General features: G+C 45.7%; 1 protein-coding gene and 1 pseudogene across 1 annotated transcript; one reads left to right on the forward strand and one right to left on the reverse strand.

The window, feature by feature from the left end:
- Positions 1 to 407: 407 nt before the first annotated feature.
- Positions 408 to 9,668, forward strand: LOC136451110 (uncharacterized). The gene is given in 20 exon segments (XM_066451855.1): positions 408 to 593; positions 1,701 to 1,887; positions 1,983 to 2,222; positions 2,350 to 2,496; positions 3,133 to 3,211; positions 4,254 to 4,437; positions 4,977 to 5,042; positions 5,587 to 5,691; positions 5,693 to 5,824; positions 5,928 to 6,134; positions 6,253 to 6,556; positions 6,624 to 6,783; positions 6,880 to 6,988; positions 7,317 to 7,452; positions 7,573 to 7,628; positions 7,713 to 7,742; positions 7,744 to 8,013; positions 8,181 to 8,303; positions 8,423 to 9,112; positions 9,209 to 9,668. Coding segments are annotated over 19 exon segments (3,342 nt in total). The 5' UTR covers positions 408 to 593; positions 1,701 to 1,754; the 3' UTR covers positions 9,380 to 9,668.
- Positions 9,669 to 13,267: 3,599 nt separating this feature from the next.
- On the reverse strand, positions 13,268 to 16,592 carry LOC136455575 (uncharacterized; annotated as a pseudogene).
- Between the last annotated feature and the right edge of the window lie 3,336 nt (positions 16,593 to 19,928).

The following is a 19,928-nucleotide window of genomic DNA, read 5'->3' on the forward strand; positions in this document are numbered from 1 at the left end:
AAGTCACCAAGTGCCCAAAAAAAAAATAGTTGTCCCACCTGTCATATGTACCCCCACAGGTCTATAGCTCGCTTGATGGTCCATGTCCATCCACTGAGCCCCTGACTCAAGCAGGAAGCTCTGCCACAGTAACTGAAGGCCCAGCAAGGCCTGCATGATTTACGGCCATGTGATGTGACAGAAAGGTCTTCTCGTCCCACCGGGCCTATTAGAAACCAGGCCTCAACTGATCCAACCCAAGCCCGCAAAGGAATCCTCCCCCAGGAAAGCGGTCCAGGCCCATCTGCGCCCGAGCCCATGTACTCCGTAAGTCCTACGGGCTAGGGCGTAGCGTCCTGGACTCTCCGTCTCTCCCGATGCGACAAACAGATTGGGATTGGGAGGAGTCACAGTCACTTTGCGGGTAATGGTCTGATGCTCTGACGCTCTGACGACAACTAAACACCTGTTCCACTTTAATAATCCAATCCAAGTGTATAGCTGCTCAACTCCGCTCCGCAACCCAATTCCGCCGGTGAGGATTCACCACACGCCAGGTCGCTCCTCGATCGCGGAATCCCCTTCCTGCTGGTGCGCCGTCTTCCGTTGCTCCGGTAAGAACCCTCGCTCGTCGCGCGTCGCTCGGACTAGAAGCCCTGCTCTTCTCTATCAGTCGTCGCTCGCTCGTCGGGATAGGGAAAATTAATGCGATTCCGAAATCTTGCCTGTTCGTCTGTTCGCGCGATGCCATAGCGAACAATGCAATCATCATCCTTTTGGTTGTTTTCTAAATAAAAGCGAGTCTCGTCTTTTTTTAGGCAAAGTCAATGCGATTTCGAAATCTTTTCTGACGAAGCATACACTCATCGTGGCACCAGTGGGTGGAACTAGTAATCGTACTAGCAGTAGGTTCATAAATCTCAGCCCACTCCACCGGCAGCGGACCCGCTTCAGCGCTGACTCGTCGATCGATCGCTTCCTGCCTTGCTGGCGCCGGCTGCAGCCTGCAGGTACGACACGGATCCTCATCTCGCACCGCATAGAATGCGATCGCTTGCCTTTGCCTCGTAGTGATTTTGTCGGGTCAAGGATGGATCTCGTCTCGGTTCTCCGGATCATCCTCTTACCACGATCTGGGTTTTTGGGAAGGAACCGAGGTTTTGAGGTTAGATTTCCATTTCCTCCTAGTCGTAGGTAACGGGCTATGGTGGCCGTTCCATCTCGGGGAGGGCTGCGGGCTGCGGGCTGCAGCCGCAGGGGGATGGCGGCTGTGGACTGTGGAGCGCTTCGTTTAGTGGGGAGTGGGTTGCGTGGAAAGGCATTGACGGGTGCTCGGAGCAGCGAAGGTAGAAACGAGATTGAGACGAGCGACGTTCAGGAGTCCAGATGAGCTTAAAGCTAATCATCCTTCATAGCTGCAGATACAGCCATACAGAGTGAGTGGGCGTGCTCCACAGGTAATTATTAGAGAAAATGACATTCTACAGACCATCCCGAAAGTGCATTTTCTTCGGGCAGTTGTTAGTGCTGCCGCAGCAGCTGTGGTCTGGTATATATAACCTATAGAAGCACCACTCTAGTTTGTTCAAAGCTCCAGCATAGCGGCACACAATCCTAAAATCAGTTAACCGGTTTGCATACTCCAAGTTAGAGCATTCTCAAGTGCCATGCTACATACATTTTGTCTATTCTGATGATATGGCATTTCCATGTTTTTCCAGGACATGTGTCTTTGACAGCTCGTTTGAGGAAAGAGGTGCCCCTGTTTGTCCATAATGGCTTTAGCTTATGCCAGTGCCATGTTTCCTCTGTCGAGCCCTTCACATAAAACTTGGGAGGACCCATCATTCTTCAAGTGGAGAAAGCGTGAGGCGCATGTGCCATTGCGCTCACAGGACACACTGGAAGGTAGGTTCTAATCCACTCTTCCAATAGCTGATTTTGACTTTCCTATGTCCAAATTGTTTAATTGGTTTGCTCCCTTTTATTTCCTATATCCATAGGAGCCCTGAAGTATTGGCATGAACGGAGGAATGTGAACTATCTCAATTCTGACGCTGCTGTCTGGAATGATGATGCGGTTCGCGGTGCTTTGGAAAGTGCTGCTTTTTGGTCCAAGGGCTTACCATACGCCAGATCTCTAAGTGGATACTGGAAATTCCTTTTGTCTCCTTCAGCAGAAAGTGTTCCGGAGAGATTCTATGATCCTCATTTTGATGATTCAAATTGGGCGCCTTTGCCAGGCACGGTGCTACAACTTCCTTCTGCCTTTTCATCCTTGCATTTTAGCTGAGAAGGTGCTTGTTGTTCAGCATGTTCTCTTGCACATTATTTGAAAATTATTCTCAAGTGAGTCCTACTTGCTTGCAGTTCCCTCAAATTGGCAAATGCATGGGTTTGACCGTCCAATCTACACAAATGTCACTTATCCTTTCCCATTGAACCCACCATTTGTGCCTGCTGATAATCCCACGGGTTGTTACAGGACAGTTTTTCACATCCCAAAAGAGTGGAAAGGTATGCTATTTACATAATATTTGGTATTCTGTACAGCAATCATGATATGTTGGTGCTAATTGCCACCCAATTTTCTGTTCTCTGTTCTGAATCCTTCTATTGCATTTAAACTAGCAGTAAGCAACTCGAATACTAAGAATTTTAGATAAAGTGACGCTAATCTCCTTTCTTTTCTCTCTCCCTCCCTCCCTGCGATGATGATTTGAATGACGTTGCCATTATTATTGAATATTTGTCTTGTTCGAGAAGATATGTGGTTCATGAACTTGAAAAGTAATCGCTGACAGTAGCAGACCTGTTGTGAAGTTCTGTGTTGGTTTCACAATGTTTGTGTGATTCTTCACAAGTTTTGGCCAAACATGGTTATTGCATAGCTGGCTATCTCCTCGGACAAACTGCTCTGTGCTGGTTACATATACATGTTTTTATTTATTTCTACCCCCCTCCCCCTTTGCTATGTTATTCCTTTAATGTCTCCCAGGATGCGTCTTATGACATTTTCTGAACTTTTTCCATTCTTTGACATGGATAACACCTTTGTCTCTAAAATTTAAATGGATCTAGCTCTTACTGTTGTTCCTAACATTCCCCATCAATCATTTTGCACAATTCTGTGCTGATTATGATTTCTGATAGGTCGGAGGATCTTGCTGCACTTTGAAGCTGTTGATTCTGCATTCTTTGCTTGGGTAAATGGAGTACCAATTGGGTATAGGTATGGAAAACCCGCAAAATGCATTGGTTTTCTTTCCTTGTACTCTAGTCTAATCTGCAATCTACAGTACAAATAATTTATCAAGTTAACAATGTTGATGGTAAACTAATCCCTTGTCCACCTATTTACTGCCAATGGATCCTGTGAAGCCTGTTCTCATTATCACTGTTTCGGTATCTGACTCATAATTTTTGCGTGATCCCCTTAAAAGGTTTCTGTAGATTAAAAGTGGAAAAGTGGAATACACGATAATCTGCAACCATGAATTGTTTGTTGTGTGGTATCCAAAAAGTTCACACGTATAGATCTTTTCAGCATTTTAGTTTCCATTTAACATCTTTCACTTTCTATTTGAAAGAAGCGAAGATTCTCCCAGTTCCCAACCTTATAAATCATGTTTTCCTGCTGTGATTTGTTTTCTGAATGCTTAGATGTACAAAACTCTGTTTTCTATATGAACATAGCTTTAAAAATGATAGCTTAAATATTTTGGTTGTGATTTAGGAGTGTTGGTCTGCTGGCTACCTGCTGTTTGTATTTTTGTTTCTTTTTAGGACACTTTTGAGACAAGATGTCGTGGACTCCTTTGTGGGCCGCGCATACAGGTGCAGGAAGAAGCCTTCTCAGGCAAGTTAGGGGGTAATTTGAAAATAAGAGATATTTTAGAGATTGAGTTAGATTGAGTTGTTTTAGAATTCCAGGAAAGCCTCATCTATAAAGGCTTATAGTTTTGTATTAGGGAAATCTTATCGCAAGAAGAAGAACCTTCCTAGGGTGGGGGGCTCTCCTTCGATCGACACACCCTGGATCTCCAGCGGCTGTTCAGGTTGATACCCCCTCCGCTCTAATCCCAATTTGCGAGTCTCCTTGCTTTCTCCCTTGCGTTCTCCCCACAGGCTGCGCCGTATCACAAGAAGATTCTTGAAGTTTTTTAATTACACATAATGTGTTATAGTGCTCTATCTGGTTTGACCTATTTTGGTAATTATAGATTTGTAATGAATTGCTTGTTTGATTGAGCGTTGCTTGATGATCAATGCAGCCAGGACAGCAGGCTTCCTGCTGAGTTTGAAGTTACCGACTGCTGCCATCCTTGTGATTCGGACAAGGAAAATGTCCTTGCTGTTCAAGTTATGAGGTGGAGTGATGGCTCTTATCTTGAAGATCAGGATCACTGGAGGTTGTCTGGTATTCACAGGGATGTGCTCCTACTATCAAAGCCACAGGTTACTCCTTGATTCTTACATGGTATTTAATGAATTTCTAGATATTATTTTTTCATCTTTTAAAAAATCCTTAAGAATCATATCTGCTTTTAATATGACCTGATTTAAACTTGAATTAGGTGCCCCATCTCATGAGTTTGCTAAGATATGGCATAATAACTCATCAGTTAATTCTACTAGACAGAAGAAATGCACATGCTATTCGGCTATCTCCATAAAACCTAGATAAATATGGATCCTTTTTATGCTTGCACTCTCAAAAGAATATGGAGCATCAGCTGTGAACTTTTCCTCTTTTAGACTGTTAGTGTTTAACGTACTCTACTAAATGAATGTGAGTCCACTGTTCTGTTCTTTAACCTCTTGCCGGGAAGAATCCATGGGCTGCATTATTTTACTGAAAAGGGGATTTGCTAACTTGTTGAGATTGCGCATTGCATTTACATTTGTATTTGTTTTATCCATTTCCTTTTCTTAAAGAAATTATTCTTGGGTTGCCAAAAATTTTGGGTTATGAAGTGCTGAAATATTCTTTGCAGATTTTTATCACAGATTACTTCTTCAAAGCAACCTTGGATGAAAATTTCAGTTTAGCTGATATTGAGGTAACTCTGATCCCAATCTTGGCAGGGTTATGTGAATTGGTTAGTGCCTTAGTGGAGATGATTTGATTCATGTCAGACCATGTTCTTGGAGAAACTAATGAAGATGGTTGAAGACCATTTCTTACCTTTCTTCCTTCCTTCTTTTGGGTAGGAATGTTAATATAACCTTCAAAATTCAAACATTTCTTACAGTAATAACTGATATCTGTTACTCAGAACCACACGATCAATCAATTAACCGACCACCAAATGACTTTGTAAATTGATACATTTAGAACCTTATGCTGTTACACAACAGATAAGCATTATGTGCTTATCCAGTTTTCGTGCTTGCTTCGATTGCTTTAGCTTTTTGTGCCCCATCTTTTCAACACCAAACAACAGGCAACACGTTTTCTAGGGAAACTCATTTGCCATTTCCTGTTATTTTCTCATATGGCAAAATATAGGTATTGTAGTTGCTGATTTTGCACAAGTCCAGGAATTATTTATTCTGATATTGCTATGTAATTTAGTTCAATTCTAATGTTATTTAGTATGTCAGGTCGAGGTGGAGATTGACTCACACAAGGAAGACCGGGAGCATGTCCCAACTTTGTCTATTGAAGCAACACTCTTTGATAACTCTGGACTATCTAACAGTATAGACTGCTGATCTTTCATCTGCTAATGCAGTCAATTTGAAACCGAAGACAAAACCAACTCGAGGCCCTTGTCCTGGTTTTCATGGTTATGTTCTTGGTGGAAAAATAGAAAATCCAAAACTTTGGTCTAGTGAGCATGTAAGAGATATAACCCAAGGGAAATTCTATTGCCAAACATTACTATTACAGTTCTATCTGTATGAAAGTTATGTCTTTTTAACTATCCTTCCTCTTGTAACAGCCCAACTTATACACGCTTGTCGTTCTCCTTAAAGACGCCAATGGGAAGCTTATTGACTGTGAATCATGCCAAGTGGGCATTCGTAATGTGGTCCTGGCACACAAGCAAATGCTCGTCAATGGATGTCCTGTTGTACTAAGAGGTGTCAACAGACATGAGCACCATCCACGCCTTGGAAAGACAAATTTAGAAGCATGCATGATCAAGGTCGATATCTTCCTCTGTCATATTGGAGAACATTTTAAGTTTTTAACATATCATCTCTTTGGTTTGATTTAATCATCTTCCCAGGTTTAGATTCTTACAATCTATCTATTTGTGACAGGATCTGGTTTTGATGAGGCAAAACAATATTAATGCTGTTAGAAATAGCCATTACCCACAGCACCCGAGGTGGTATGAGTTATGTGACATTTTTGGTCTTTATGTCATAGATGAAGCCAACATTGAGACACATGGTTTTGATGACTCTAGCACCTTCAAACATCCTACACTAGAACCTATTTGGGCAAATGCAATGCTTGATCGTGTTGTTAGCATGGTGGAGAGAGATAAGAATCATGCATGCATTATTGTTTGGTCCCTAGGAAATGAATCTTCATATGGACCTAATCATGCTTCCATGTCTGGTAAACCATTCTTACCTGTCAGTTTATTTTTTCTGTATCTTCTCATCTAATGGTAACATCCTTCTAGGGTGGATTCGTGGAAGGGATCCAACAAGACTCCTCCATTATGAGGGAGGTGGTTCCAGAACATCATCCACAGATATTGTGTGCCCCATGTATATGCGTGTCTGGGATATTGTTAAGATAGCAAAAGATCCATCTGAAACAAGGCCTCTAATTCTTTGCGAGTATGCTAAGTGTGACCTCACATATTAATTACTTGATTCTCTTTGTCTGTATTCATATGATTTTGATTAAAAAAACTTTTTCCTTTTGCTTTCAAGATATTCACATGCTATGGGAAACAGTAATGGGAATATTGATGCGTATTGGATGGCCATAGACAACACTTTTGGACTCCAAGGAGGTTTTATATGGGACTGGGCTGATCAGGTATCACCTATTTACTTTCATCCACTCTTGACCTTTGCGTGATTCTAGTTTCTATAAGCCTCTAGGACTTTCTTATGTCTCTCACTGGTTGGGTCAAGTTATGACTTATTATGGCCTGCCTTTTGATTAGTGGATAAACTAGACAGGATTATAAGAAGCCACTTTCTTTAACTTTCATCATCGCATAAAAATCATGTCAAGCTAATCTAGTACGTTGCTACAGCCTACAAATGAAATGCTGTAAAAATGTATCATTGATGAATTTTCTTCATTTTCTTATGCCATCGTTTGTTTCTCACTGCTATCCTTTTCCCTTTTTTTGTTTCAGGGTTTACTGAAGGAGGACTCAGATGGATCTAAATTTTGGGCATATGGTGGTGACTTTGGAGATACTCCAAATGACTCCAATTTTTGCCTCAATGGCATTGTGTGGCCTGATCGGACGATTCACCCAGCCGTTCATGGTAACCGGAAATACTAGGGAAAAATGTTTTTGTCTTATGTATCAATTTGTTAAACTAATATCTTTGTCTCCAAAGTCATTGGATGCCAAACTTGGTTGACCAAATTGATTCTGGTTGCAGAAGTTAAATACCTTCACCAGCCTATCAAAATATCATCAGCAGATAACATGCTTAAGGTAACCTCTGGTTGATGTTTGTTAGTCATCAAGTTATTTTCTTATGTGCTTTGTGCTTCTAATAGTTCCATTATTATCATACAGATTGAAAATGGACACTTTTTTGAGACAACAGGAAGCTTTGGACTTCAGTTGGGTTCTTCATGGAGATGGTTGCATCTTGGGCTCTGGTTCTTTGAATGTTCCAACTTTGGCACCGCAAACTAGTCAGCTCATCAACATGGAATCATCACCTTGGTTTGCCCTTTGGAGTGCTTGTGCAGCAAAAGAAGTATTTTTGTCTGTAACTGTGAAACAGAGGCATGAAACACGATGGGCTAACGCCGGTCATCTCTTGGCTTCAGCACAACTGTGTTTGCCTCAGAAAAATGTCTTTGTCCCCAACGTATGTTTTCTCAGTCTGATCTTGTTTACTACTTTACTCCTGTTTCATCCTCATTGTCTTACGGCTTAATACTATTTTACTCCTGTTTCGTCCTCATTCTCACACAGGTTAGTACTATTTTACTCCGGTTTCTTCCTCATTGTCTTACAGCTTAGTATCATCTTCAGGTGATAGCATTCTCCAGTAGCCCTTTGGTCTGTGAACGCATTGGTGATAGTTTAACCATCTGCAAGAATAATGCATGGAAAATTAAAGTAAACAGTCAATTGGGAACAATCGACAGCTGGAAGGTATGTAGAGTGTTCATGGGGAGCTGAAACATGCTGTCCATACATGCCAAAAAGTACTAAATAGGCGAAGTGTAAATCAAGTGGACTGATAAAACTCATGGTGCTTTTGCAAACAACAGGTCAACGACGTGGAGCTTATGAGCAAGGGGATACTCCCATGCTTTTGGCGCGCACCAACTGACAACGACAAAGGAGGTTTCTTCACCAAGCCATATGCTTCGCGATGGAGAGAAGCCTTCCTCGACAACTTCACGTTCCACAGCAGCCAGTTCTCTGTCAAGGAATCGCCGGACAACACCGTGGAGTTCTCCACCGTCTACTATGGCGTTCCCGGGCATTTACCGAAGCCTGATGACGAAGCCTCCGAGTCCATTCTCTTCCGGGTGAAGATGGTCTGCCGGATTCACGAGTCAGGCGACGTGGTTCTCGACTACGAGGTGAACCCCAGGAGCGACCTCCCTCCCCTTCCCCGGGTGGGCGTCGTGTTCAGCGCCGAGAGGTCCCTGAGCCAGGTCACGTGGTACGGCCGGGGCCCCTTCGAGTGCTACCCGGACCGCAAGGCGGCGGCGTACGTCGGCGTGTACGAGAGCAGCGTGGAGGATCTGCACGTGCCGTACATTGCTCCCGTGGAGTGCGGCGGGCGGGCGGACGTCAGGTGGGTGGCGCTCCGCGACGCCGGCGGGCTCGGCCTGTTCGCCACGGCGCACGGTGGCTCCCCGCCGATGCAGATGAGCGCCAGCTACTATGGCGCCGCGGAGCTCGACAGGGCGACGCACGTCCACAGGCTGGTGAAGGGGGACGACATCGAGGTGGGAAGCGATGTGTTTTTTTTGTTTTTGTTTTTGAGAGCTGCTGCGAAGTGGTCGGGTCGGGGAGTGATGGCTCGGCTCGTGTTTGTTTTGCAGGTGCATCTTGACCACAGGCACATGGGGCTGGGCGGCGACGACAGCTGGTCGCCGTGCGTGCACGAGCAGTACCTGCTGCCGCCGACGCGGTACGCCTTCTCCCTGCGGCTCTGCCCCGTGCTGCCGACGTCGTCGTGCCATGACATCTACAGGTCTCAGCTCCCCAGCTGATGGTGGTGCCGTGCCGGAGGCCCGTGAAGAGAGAGGTCCATCGAGCCTTGCGAAACAACAACGAACCAGAGACGCATTCGATCCTGCAATGGCCTGGCCAGTAAATTATTATAATAAAATAATAAAGCAGAGACGCATTCGCTCCTGCAAGCTGCAACGGCCTGGTTCCCGTGATGTTCTAACAAATCCTGGGTATGTTTGTCGGTTACTAGCAAACGTGCGTGGCGTTGCATGGAACTAAACACGTCTTGAAATCGGACTTCATACTGAATTCTCTGAGTTTGGTTCATGAATGCGGATAACAAATCGAGATATGGAGAACGTGAGGGCCGGGACACATACCGAGGGCACTTTGGAAAGTAAAAAAAGAGGGATATAATTTGGGAGTAAAAAAATGAAAAAAACCGGCAATCTTTATAATTTTGTGTAAGAAAGAATACTAAATTTCTTCCAACAGTGTTAAAAAGTGAATTATTTTTTTCCTGCTTCTAAGTGCATGTTTGGCTGGGCTTCTGCTTGGCTTCAGCCCATTTTTCAATAAAAAGTAGGAGCTGAAGCTATTTTGGAGCAACCATAAATTATGGCTTCAAAATGACTCCGGCTTTTCTAGAGGAACACCCCAAAAAAGTCGTGCCAAACATCCCAAGACTATCTATATTATTCTTGAAAATTTAGTAAAGTGTAACTAGTCACATCAGATGAAATTTTAGTAGCCATATCAGACGAATTTCAATAGCTAGGCACACGATTTTGGTAACCAATAACCAATCCTACGTTCAATCAGGAAAGCACCAATAACAAATCCGTTATAAGTTATAACCATCAAATGAAAGCACCAATGACAAATCCTACGTTATAACCATAAAACAAAAGTGCTAGTTATTACTCAATGATGAAACTCCATGGTAGATAAAAAACGGTGCAATATGATAGGAAAGGAATAAATAAGAGTGAAATACACTAGCGGCCCTTTAACTTGTCGGCCTGTGTCAGTTCGGTCCACGAACTTGCAAACGCGGAAAATGGGCCCCTGAACTTGTCAATTTGTTCACCGCAGGTCCATTTCCCATCTGACGACGTGGCAGCGCCAGCGTGGCAAACGAAGCATGTGAGCCGCACATTTCAATATCGAACACAGGTGACAATATGCATCTAGGCACCTCCACCTCGTCAAATCTCCAAAATCTTGTTTTCTCTTCAAGTTCATCGTGCTGGGGGCGAGGCGGCTTGCGACGGAGGCAAAAGTCGGCGACTTTGCAAGATTCCGTGGAAGAGCAACGATGAGACGTACCTAGTGAGCGCAGGTTTCCACCGCGATCGCGGTGAATCTGCGGCATGGCGCCGCGCCTGCGATCGGAAGGGGAACCACCGCCGGACGACGGTTAGTGAATTGAAGCTCAAAACCTTCTTATTAGTGCCTTTAGGATGTGGTGGTGTGCATGTACTTGTTCCTGGTGTAGGCTAATTTCGTTTGTTTTGGTGGCTTGGGTTTAAGGTTCCTGGTGTAGCCTAAATAAATCAAGTAGTAATGAGTATCATTTGGTTCAATGTAGGCGATGCTGAGAACAAGTTCACTATTGAGGTGTACCACTGTGGTTTCTTTGTTGGCCAGGATTCGAATAAGGCTTACATTGATGGAAAAGTGAACAGGTTTGACCATTGCGAGGTAGATACCTGGTCTCCATTGTGGTTCTTGGATTTTGTTGATGAGTTGAAATGTCCTAAAATAGATGCTCTGAAGATATACTGGTTGCTTCCTGGAATGGATCTTGCTCGTGGACTTAGGGTGATTGAGTCAGATTCAGAGACATTGGTGATGACTAGCATTGTTGATAGGGTGAAGAACCTTATTGTCTATTTTGATCATGATAACAGCATGCCTGACACAAACTGGGATGACATAGTGGCAAACCCAATTGCTTCACTGCCCGAAGTAAATTGTCTATCTTAATCTTGTTGGAAACCTATTCTCATCCTTGTATGTTTCTTTGGATGCCTGTAAGAGGGGCTTCCTAGCTGGTTGTAGACCTATAATCTGCCTAGATGGTTGCCACTTTAAGACTAAGCATGGAGGGATAATGCTCGCTGCAATTGGAATTGATCCAAATGATTGCATTTATCCAATTGCATTTGGAGTTGTAGAAGTTGAGTCTTTAGCTACTTGGAAGTGGTTCTTGGAAACATTGAAGCATGACTAGGCATTGAAAACACATACCCATGGACTGTCATGACTGACAAACAGAAGGTACCAGCTTTTGCACATCTTCTTAACTTGCAGCTGTAGTATTCATGCTAATATGGTCTTCTCCATTTGTAGGGTCTAGTACCAGCTAGTTGCACAGTAGTTAGGTGGAATGAGAAGATGAATCCTACCTGAAAGCATATGGTATCCTTGCAAAGATAGGAGCATGTGGTAGAAAGTTCAAGGACCAAATGTACTTCCACTAGTCTATGAGAAAAAAGTTGGCAGGCCACCCAAGAACAGAAGGAAACAACCTCATGAAGTCATGGGCAAGTTTGGTCCCAAAATGTCCAAGCATGGTACTATGATTACTTGCTCTTATTGTGGAATAGAAGGGCATAACAGGGGTGGTTGTAAGCTGAGAAAGGTTGGGATCAGGCCTGAACAACATCCTGAAAGTAACCCAAATGTGGAGCACAACCAAGGAGGAGGATCAACTGATGGTTATGAAGAACCAGTTACCAGTCAGGTATGTCAAACTAATTACCATGTTAGTTCAATTTGTAATTCATACACTACTTTCATGTCCCACAAATTTAGCAGGCTTCCATGCAGTTTGGAGAGGGGAGCCAACCACTACTATCACAAATGATAGGAACTTTGTTTTCTCAATAGTATGCAGATGTAAGTACTCACAAACTTGGTCCACTTTCTCAAATTGAAATGAACACCACCTAACTTGCTGTCATGCAGTGTTCACAAACAAGCAAAAGGCAACATCAGAAGGAATCATTGCCAGATTGCACATTCATCAGCACCAACTAGCCAACTGCAAGGCTAGTGCCCCCTACTACTGCAACCAAGGTAGGAAGAGCAAGGTTGAAGCGCAATGCACCTACTGGGCCATCTAATCAGCAAGGCAAGACCAAGAAGACCACAACTACCAAGACAAGAAGGCTTGAAGACAAGTGAATGTGGTCTATAATGTAGTCTGATGTGTGAACTTGTAAAGCGGCAATAAAAACATCTTAGTTGATGCTTAGGATTATTTTGCTCCCTTTTGGTTCTTCCAGCCAAACAGAGAAGATAGATACATCTTTTGGTTCTTCCATATAAGCACATGAAGATAGTAGTAAGTTAGTGGCTTATATCAAGGACTTGTAGGTTCTTAGGAAATGGTTGATGGACATAGAATCTGTGACAATAAATCATGCTTTAAGTCTATGGCCTATTTTCCATCTTGAGGAATTCACATTGTTTGATCTGTGAACATCATCTTGCTGTACATGCATTACTGAGATTACTGACAAATGCATTGATAACATAATATATGGAGAGAGAGAGGGCAGATGCAAATAGTGGGTTAGTTGCCCTTTTCAGCAGAACTTGAGGTGTCCTCTGCAAGATTGCCAACGTTCAAGAGTGACAAAAATCCTGCCAGAACCAAGCGACTGACACGCTGACGCTGTCACGTCGACTAGAGGCCGCACTGGATGGAAAATGGGCCTTCGGTAAACAAGTTGACAAGTTCATGGGCTCAATTTTGAGTTTGTAAGTTCATGGACCAAAGTAGCACATACGGACAAGTTAAAGGGCCGCCAGTGTATTTAACTCAATAAATAAAACAGATGTGCTCCCACTTATGAATTATGATCAAGCTAACTAGCTGCAGAAAAAGGGAAATCTAGGAAGGATCCGTGCAGTGTTCACAAGAAGGAAGGCGTGAACCACGCCGGTGGCGGCCATAGCTGATGCTCGCCGAGTGCACAAATAGTGTCTAGCCTGCCAGCCTTTAGGTTATAGACGCTAACATCTCTGAGCTCGGTGTCGTCGGCTTCGCCGTAGGAATAGGATCTCTGCTGGTTGTTGGCCTTGCGTAGGCAGGCCACCCCGACCTCGTCGTCGATGAAGTAGACGCAACCGGGACTAATGCCCTGGTGCTCCCTCGTCGACAGGCACAACGACCTGTTGACGCCGACGAAGAGCGTGGCGTCGCCGATGTCCGCCGCCTCTGAAAGCTCTAGTTTGGTTTTGGTTAATTAATGAAACCCTAAGTGCTAACCTAGTTTATCAAGATGATTATGAGATAGGTAGCACTACTCCAAGTAATGAAGCAATGGCGAAGATCATGACAATGGTGATGGCATGGTGATGGTCAAATGCTTAAACTTGGAAAAGAAGAAAGAGAAAAAACAAAAGGCTCAAGGCAAAGGTATAAAATGTAGGAGCCATTTTGTTTTAGTGATCAAGACACTTAGTGAGTATGATCACACTTAGGATAGATAGCCGTACTATTAAGAGGAGCGAAACTCATATCAGAATGCGGTTATCAAAGTGCCACTAGATGCTCTAACTCATTGCATATGCATTTAGGATGTAGTGGAGTGCTAACACCCTTGAAAATGTTTGTGAAAACATGCTAACACTTATGCACAAGGTGATACACTTGGTGGTGTTGGCACATCTACAAAGGAGGTGGTGTTTGCAGGGTTGAGATGGGTTTGGGGTCCCTCTCTCCCTCCCGCCTCGCAAGCTCGGCGGGATTCGGCGTTTTCGGGAAAACGGAATGCCTATTTTCTATTGCGTCGGATGCAAAATTCTTAGTGGTTGGCACATTTGAGCAAGGGTGAAGAAGTTAGAGTTGAAATAGAGTTGGTCGAAATGATGCTGGCGTCGGTCTACTGACCGGACGCTGGGTCACTCAGCGACCGGACACTAAAAGGCTGCGTTCGGTCGAGCTGTCAGACGGCACAGTGGCTAGGGTTGAGCACCGGACACTGGTCTGCGTCCGGTCAAGGTGGACCGGACGCGTCCGGTCGAAAAAATATGCCTCGGGGAGCTTACTGGAAACGACCGGACGCTGGGGCTTCAGCGTCCGGTCAGTTTTACTGGAGCGTCCGGTCAGCTTCGTAGCCGTTGAAATCTGACGAACAGCGTTTGAAGCTGGTGACGCATGGCGTCCATCGGGCGACCGGACGCTGAGGGCCAGCGTCTGGTCAGTATGACCGAAGCGTCCGGTCAGAGCGCGTTTTGCCCAGTGAAGGGGTATAACGGCTCTATTTGATGGAAGCTCTATTTATAGCCCCATGGCCAGCTCAAGGGACAACCTTTTGCATATTTTCATTGACATAGCATCCTTGTGAGCTTAGCCAAAGTCCTCCCACTCATCTCCATCATTGATTCATCATCTTTGTGAGATTGGGAGAGAATCCAAGTACATTGCTTGAGTGATTGCATCTAGAGGCACTTGGTATTCGTGTTGCGCTGCGGATTTCGCTTGTTTCTCTTGGTGGTTGCCACCACCTAGACGGTTGGAGCAGCAGTGGAGGATCGGCACGAGTTGGTGATTGTTCGTGGCCGTCTCCGGTGATTGTGAGGGGAGTTGTACCTTCCCCGGCGGAGCGCCAAAAGGTAACTCTAGTAAATTGCTCATGTCATTGAGTTACCTCACTTATGGGCCGGTTCTTGCGGTGTCCAATCGTGTGGACGAGGTTTGTGAAATACCTCTTAGCCGCCGAACCACCAAGTGTTGGTCGACACAACGGGGACGTAGCGTGTTGGCAAACACGTGAACCTCGGGAGAAAATCGATTGTCTCTTGTCTTTGGCATTCTCCCGGTGATTGGCTATATATTCATCTTGTGATTGGTTCATTCCCTACACGTTGGTATAATCACCTTCCTCACTTATTTACATTCTTGCAAACTAGTTGACACAAGCTCTTTAGTGTAATTAGAATTGAGAGCTTGCTTTATTATTTATATTCATCTAGTTGAGCTCTTTAGAGTAGCAAGGTTGAGAGCTCTTAGTGAGTAATTACATAGCAAGTTTGTGTGCCTAAGTAATCATTGCAACTAGAATTGTTGGATAGGTGGCTTGCAACCCTTGTAGAGCTAGAGCAAGTTTGCTTACGCTATTTGTCATACTAATCAAATTGTTCTAGTTGATTTGTAGATTTTTAAATAGGCTATTCACCCCCCCTCTAGCCATATTAGGACCTTTCAGCCTCCTCCCACGTCCCTTTACGCGGTCCAGTATCTGGACCTAGAAGAAAACGCGCGTGCGCGTGTCCCTGGAGTAGCGATCGTCACTTTTATCATCCCTAGCGTGCTTGAGCACGGCCATGAGCCACCCGTCCATCGACGCCGCGATGTACTTGCGGTGCAGGTGCTTGTCCTCGTAAGCCAGTCTCGACGCGACCGTTTTGCTGGTGAACTCGCCGGTCTCGGCGTCGCGCTGCCACGCCTCGACGCGGCCGGTGTAGGTGATAGACAAGAAGCGGGCGTTGTGGTGCATGGCGTCCTCGACAGCGTCGGGGGAGCGCGCCATCCTCCACGAGAGGTCCTTCGCCATCGCGAAGGCCGGGGCGCCGGTGCACCGGTCCATGATGAGCATGGCGGCGTAGCTGTTCGGGCGCGGCCGGCGACGCCGAGAGGACGACCTTGCGGTAGAAGACCTGCCGCATCTGTGCGTCCGTGAGAGTGTATGTCCTCGCCGTCGCCGTCCGGTAGTCGTATTTGTGTCCCGGCACCGGCGGGGGTGGGGGTTGGCCTTCGAAGCGGACCTGCAGGAAGGGATCCATGTGGATGCAGAACCAGTGGCCGCCAGAGACCGGGTGGATGAATAGGGCGGTGGTGATGGTCGGCAAGCAGGCGTGCGCGCCCGTGGTCCGGTTGTCCATGCGCAGGGTGCCCCGATCGTCGGCCATCACGAGCCACCCGCCCGAGGAGCCGATGGCTACGTGGCCGCGCATGGCGACGTCCGAGGTGCGCACGGTGGCGTTCTCCTCGTCGGCCAGGGACAGGACCCTAGCCCTGTCCTCGTTCTCCGCGGGGAGGACGAGCCACGGCGTGTCTCCGGCTTCTAAGTGGTGCCCCGACGCGCTGCAGGCGGAGGCGGAGGCGAGGCGCGTGAGGAAGGCGAGGCGGTGGTGGATCTCGGGCAGCAGATCGGGCGGGAGGTGTTGGAGCTGGAACTGGCCAGCTGGGGCAGGGGCAGCTGCGGCGGCGGTGGTGGCCAGCTGACTCTCCATCTGTCGCTCGAGTTGGCGGCGGCGTCGCGAACCGGCCATGATTATTTCGACGAGGATCCTGAGTAGGGCACGGTCCGCTATATATTGCCCATGCAAGTCGGTGGACTTGGATCTAATCTGTTATCTCTCGTTTGTTTGTTTTTTCTTGGCCAAATATGTGTACCATATGAACTAGAACTAGTATTACAAACACAGAGTCTTTATGGCTCCGTTCGTATGCCCTTAAACTCGGCTTGATTCACTTTTTTTTTATCTGGAACAGTGTTTTTCTCTCACAAATTCCTTCAGATTCATCCAGATTACTCCAGAATTCCTGCAAGCGAACGGGGTCTATACTCCTATATAAAAGGCACGTTATTTTTTTTTGAAACGAACGTTTTTTTTTCAAACCCCGCCCCTCCACGTCTCGCCATGCCCGGCGCCGCCTCTCCCCGTCCCATCCAGCCACGCACACCGCCCCGCTCCGGCGGTGCTCCGTTACGCCACCACCGGTGACCTCCGAGTCCTCGCATGGCTTCTCGCCGGAACCGGTCCTTTCCGGCAGTGAACGCGAACTCGGTACGAGGAAGTGGACGGACGAACGACGCTGGGGTTTTGTCCTGTCGCTCTTCAGGAGATGGCCGCCGCGCAAGGCACGTGCCACGTTCGAGAGAGCGAGCAGCACCGGCGTTGGGCGGCTCATCTCCCCCGCCCCGCTCTGCATGGTCCTATGCAGCACAACTTGGCGGCCACCGCTTCATCGGCTGCGGCTGAAGAGGAACTACCATAACAGACAGACATGTAAAATGCCAGATTAGTATGAACTTTGAAATCACATTTGCATTGCCATACTAATCTGGCATGATTATTTAGATTAAAAATATCACATAATTCTCAAGAGTGGCAAATGCAATTTTCAAACTGACTTGAGGCCGCTGGTACTAAGAGGCCAGCGACTTGCTAACAGCATACACTGACAGCCTCACTTTGATGCAACATTGCCTAAATGATACACTTTACATAAATTTGACAAATATGAAGAGGAGTGATCTAAAACTTGATCAGATTTGGTGTGATGCCCTTGGGGAAACTAAAGGGGATAGCGTCTAAATTGTACATTTGTTCTGCTTGTAAAATTAAATCTGGTAGGATCCCAGATCACTCCTTTTCAAATTTTCTAGAGTTTGCAAGGATGTCCATAAAAGACCTGGGGTGCACATGTGAGCATGAACTTGATTATAGAGCATCTCCAATAGTTTCTCAAAAAAATGGTAATTAATGAGTTTTCCAAATGGCTAAAGAGTTGGGAGCATATTTATTGTGTTCCTCCAACAATTTTCAAAATCTCGGTCCTAAAATATAGAAAGCAATTTTACATCAGGAATCCTAAATATTTCTAAGTCATCCTAATCACTTTTATATTTTCTTTCTCTCCTATATATTTGCATCAGAAACTTGTCGGTGGCTAGCCAGGCTAAGAGGTCACCGGTGGCTAGCTGGAGCCTGCCTAGAAGACATTCGACCAACCAAACAAGTCGAAGTTTGCTTTGCGGGGCCTGGCTAGAAGGATATGTAGGAACCAAACACCCCCATTATCCGTACGATTAGGTCAAGTTTACCAAGTGCGGAAAGATCGGGGAGTTGAGATAGAAAATTGTTGGAGAGCAGTTTTTGCCAAAAAAAAAAGATTGGAAGTGAGTTTTGAAAACTTTTGGAGATGCTCTTACTCTGTTCATTTTACTTGTTGATCGCTCCAGGAGTCCAGGGTGCATGTTTATGCTGCCCATACACAGTAGTGAGGGGAGCTCGACCATTCCTGCATTCATTCTATGACACCAGCACTCACCCAACAGTAGATTATGCGTATGGAACTATGGATGCCGCTGCTATTCTTGATCGCATGGTAAATTGTTTATATCTTAATTATTTGCTGATGGCATCTTTCTTACTAATGCTCGCCCAATTTATTACATCAACGAACATTGCACAGGAGATGCACAAGAACAAGAAGGATATGAAGGGCAAGCCGTTTCTCATGCTGCATCGGCCCATGCTTCCTCAGTTCCCAGTAAATCAATTTTAGAGTTGTCTTAATATAAACTTTCTTAATTTGAATGAATTTATAGAGTGTGTATATGCAGAGGAAGAGAGATGAAAGAAAAAAAATACTTCCTCCGTTCCCAGTAAATCAATTCTAGAGTTGTCTTAATATAAACTTTCTTAAATTCGAACGAATTTATAGAAAAGATTGCCAAGATTTATGACATCAAATTAGTACTATTAGATACGCCATATAATATATATTTTTTTCTATAAATTTAGTCAAATGTAAAAAAGTTTGACTTAGATAACTCTAAAAATTGATTTATTCAAAGGTGGGTGTATATACCGAGAGATTTTGGTAATCTATTTTGAGGAGATGCATTACCAATAATACAAGACTACCATATATGCAGATTTAAGAGATAGACTATTAGTAATGTCTAGATAGAACATGGAGGTTAACTTTAGCTTGCTTTCATTCCAAAACGGGAGGTATATGCCCTCAACTAGTGGATTGTCAATAACATGGTTCATCTTATTATTTTTTGGCTCCTGACGCAAAGCACGGGTACATGTCTATGTCTATGAAGCCATTCTTTTTTTGATTGGAGACTTGAGTTTGTTGGGTTATACCCGTACGAGTAGGTAGTAACACTACCCTGAATCTTTATTGTGGCTTGTGCCAGAGCCACGTGGACGTGGTTGGGTGTGGGTGGATGAATAACCCAAGGAAAACGATTGTTTTAGCGCTATAGTCTACTGCGTGGATTTTATTCTGTTTCATGTGAAAAGAAACAGATTTTTTTTCATTTAAAAAACGATAACGCTCCAATTAAGATGTCCGGACAGACGGACGCCTCACTCTGCTCACTCCTGCACACCCAATCCCTCGCTTCCTCCTCCCCTTTCGCGCTCGTGCCGCGCCCCACCACAACGCGCGTCCATGGTTGCCTCCATGGCCGGCAGCGGTGCCCTCATCCACCCCGGCGTGCGTCCTTCCCTACCCCAGCGTCCTCCTCTCCTACCCCGGCGAATCTTCCCCCCATCCCGGCGTCCTCACCCATCGGGAGCGTCCAATGCCCGCGGATCCGGTGGCCCTCTCCCCCACCCTGGCGAGATCCATGGAGCACGAGCGAGATCCATGGAGGTGGTGCGGCGGTGTTGCAGGGAGTGGGCGACTCTTCCCCACCCCGGCACTGTGCCCTCTCCACCCTCGACGGTGCCCTCTCTCACCCCGGTGACCGAGCTCCCCCACCCCAGCAGCGCTGAACAAAGCCCGGTACTGGTGGCGCTGGTGCTCGCGTGTAGCCACTG

This window comes from Miscanthus floridulus, chromosome 5 (genome assembly GCF_019320115.1).
Source record: "Miscanthus floridulus cultivar M001 chromosome 5, ASM1932011v1, whole genome shotgun sequence".
NCBI lineage: Eukaryota > Viridiplantae > Streptophyta > Magnoliopsida > Poales > Poaceae > Miscanthus > Miscanthus floridulus.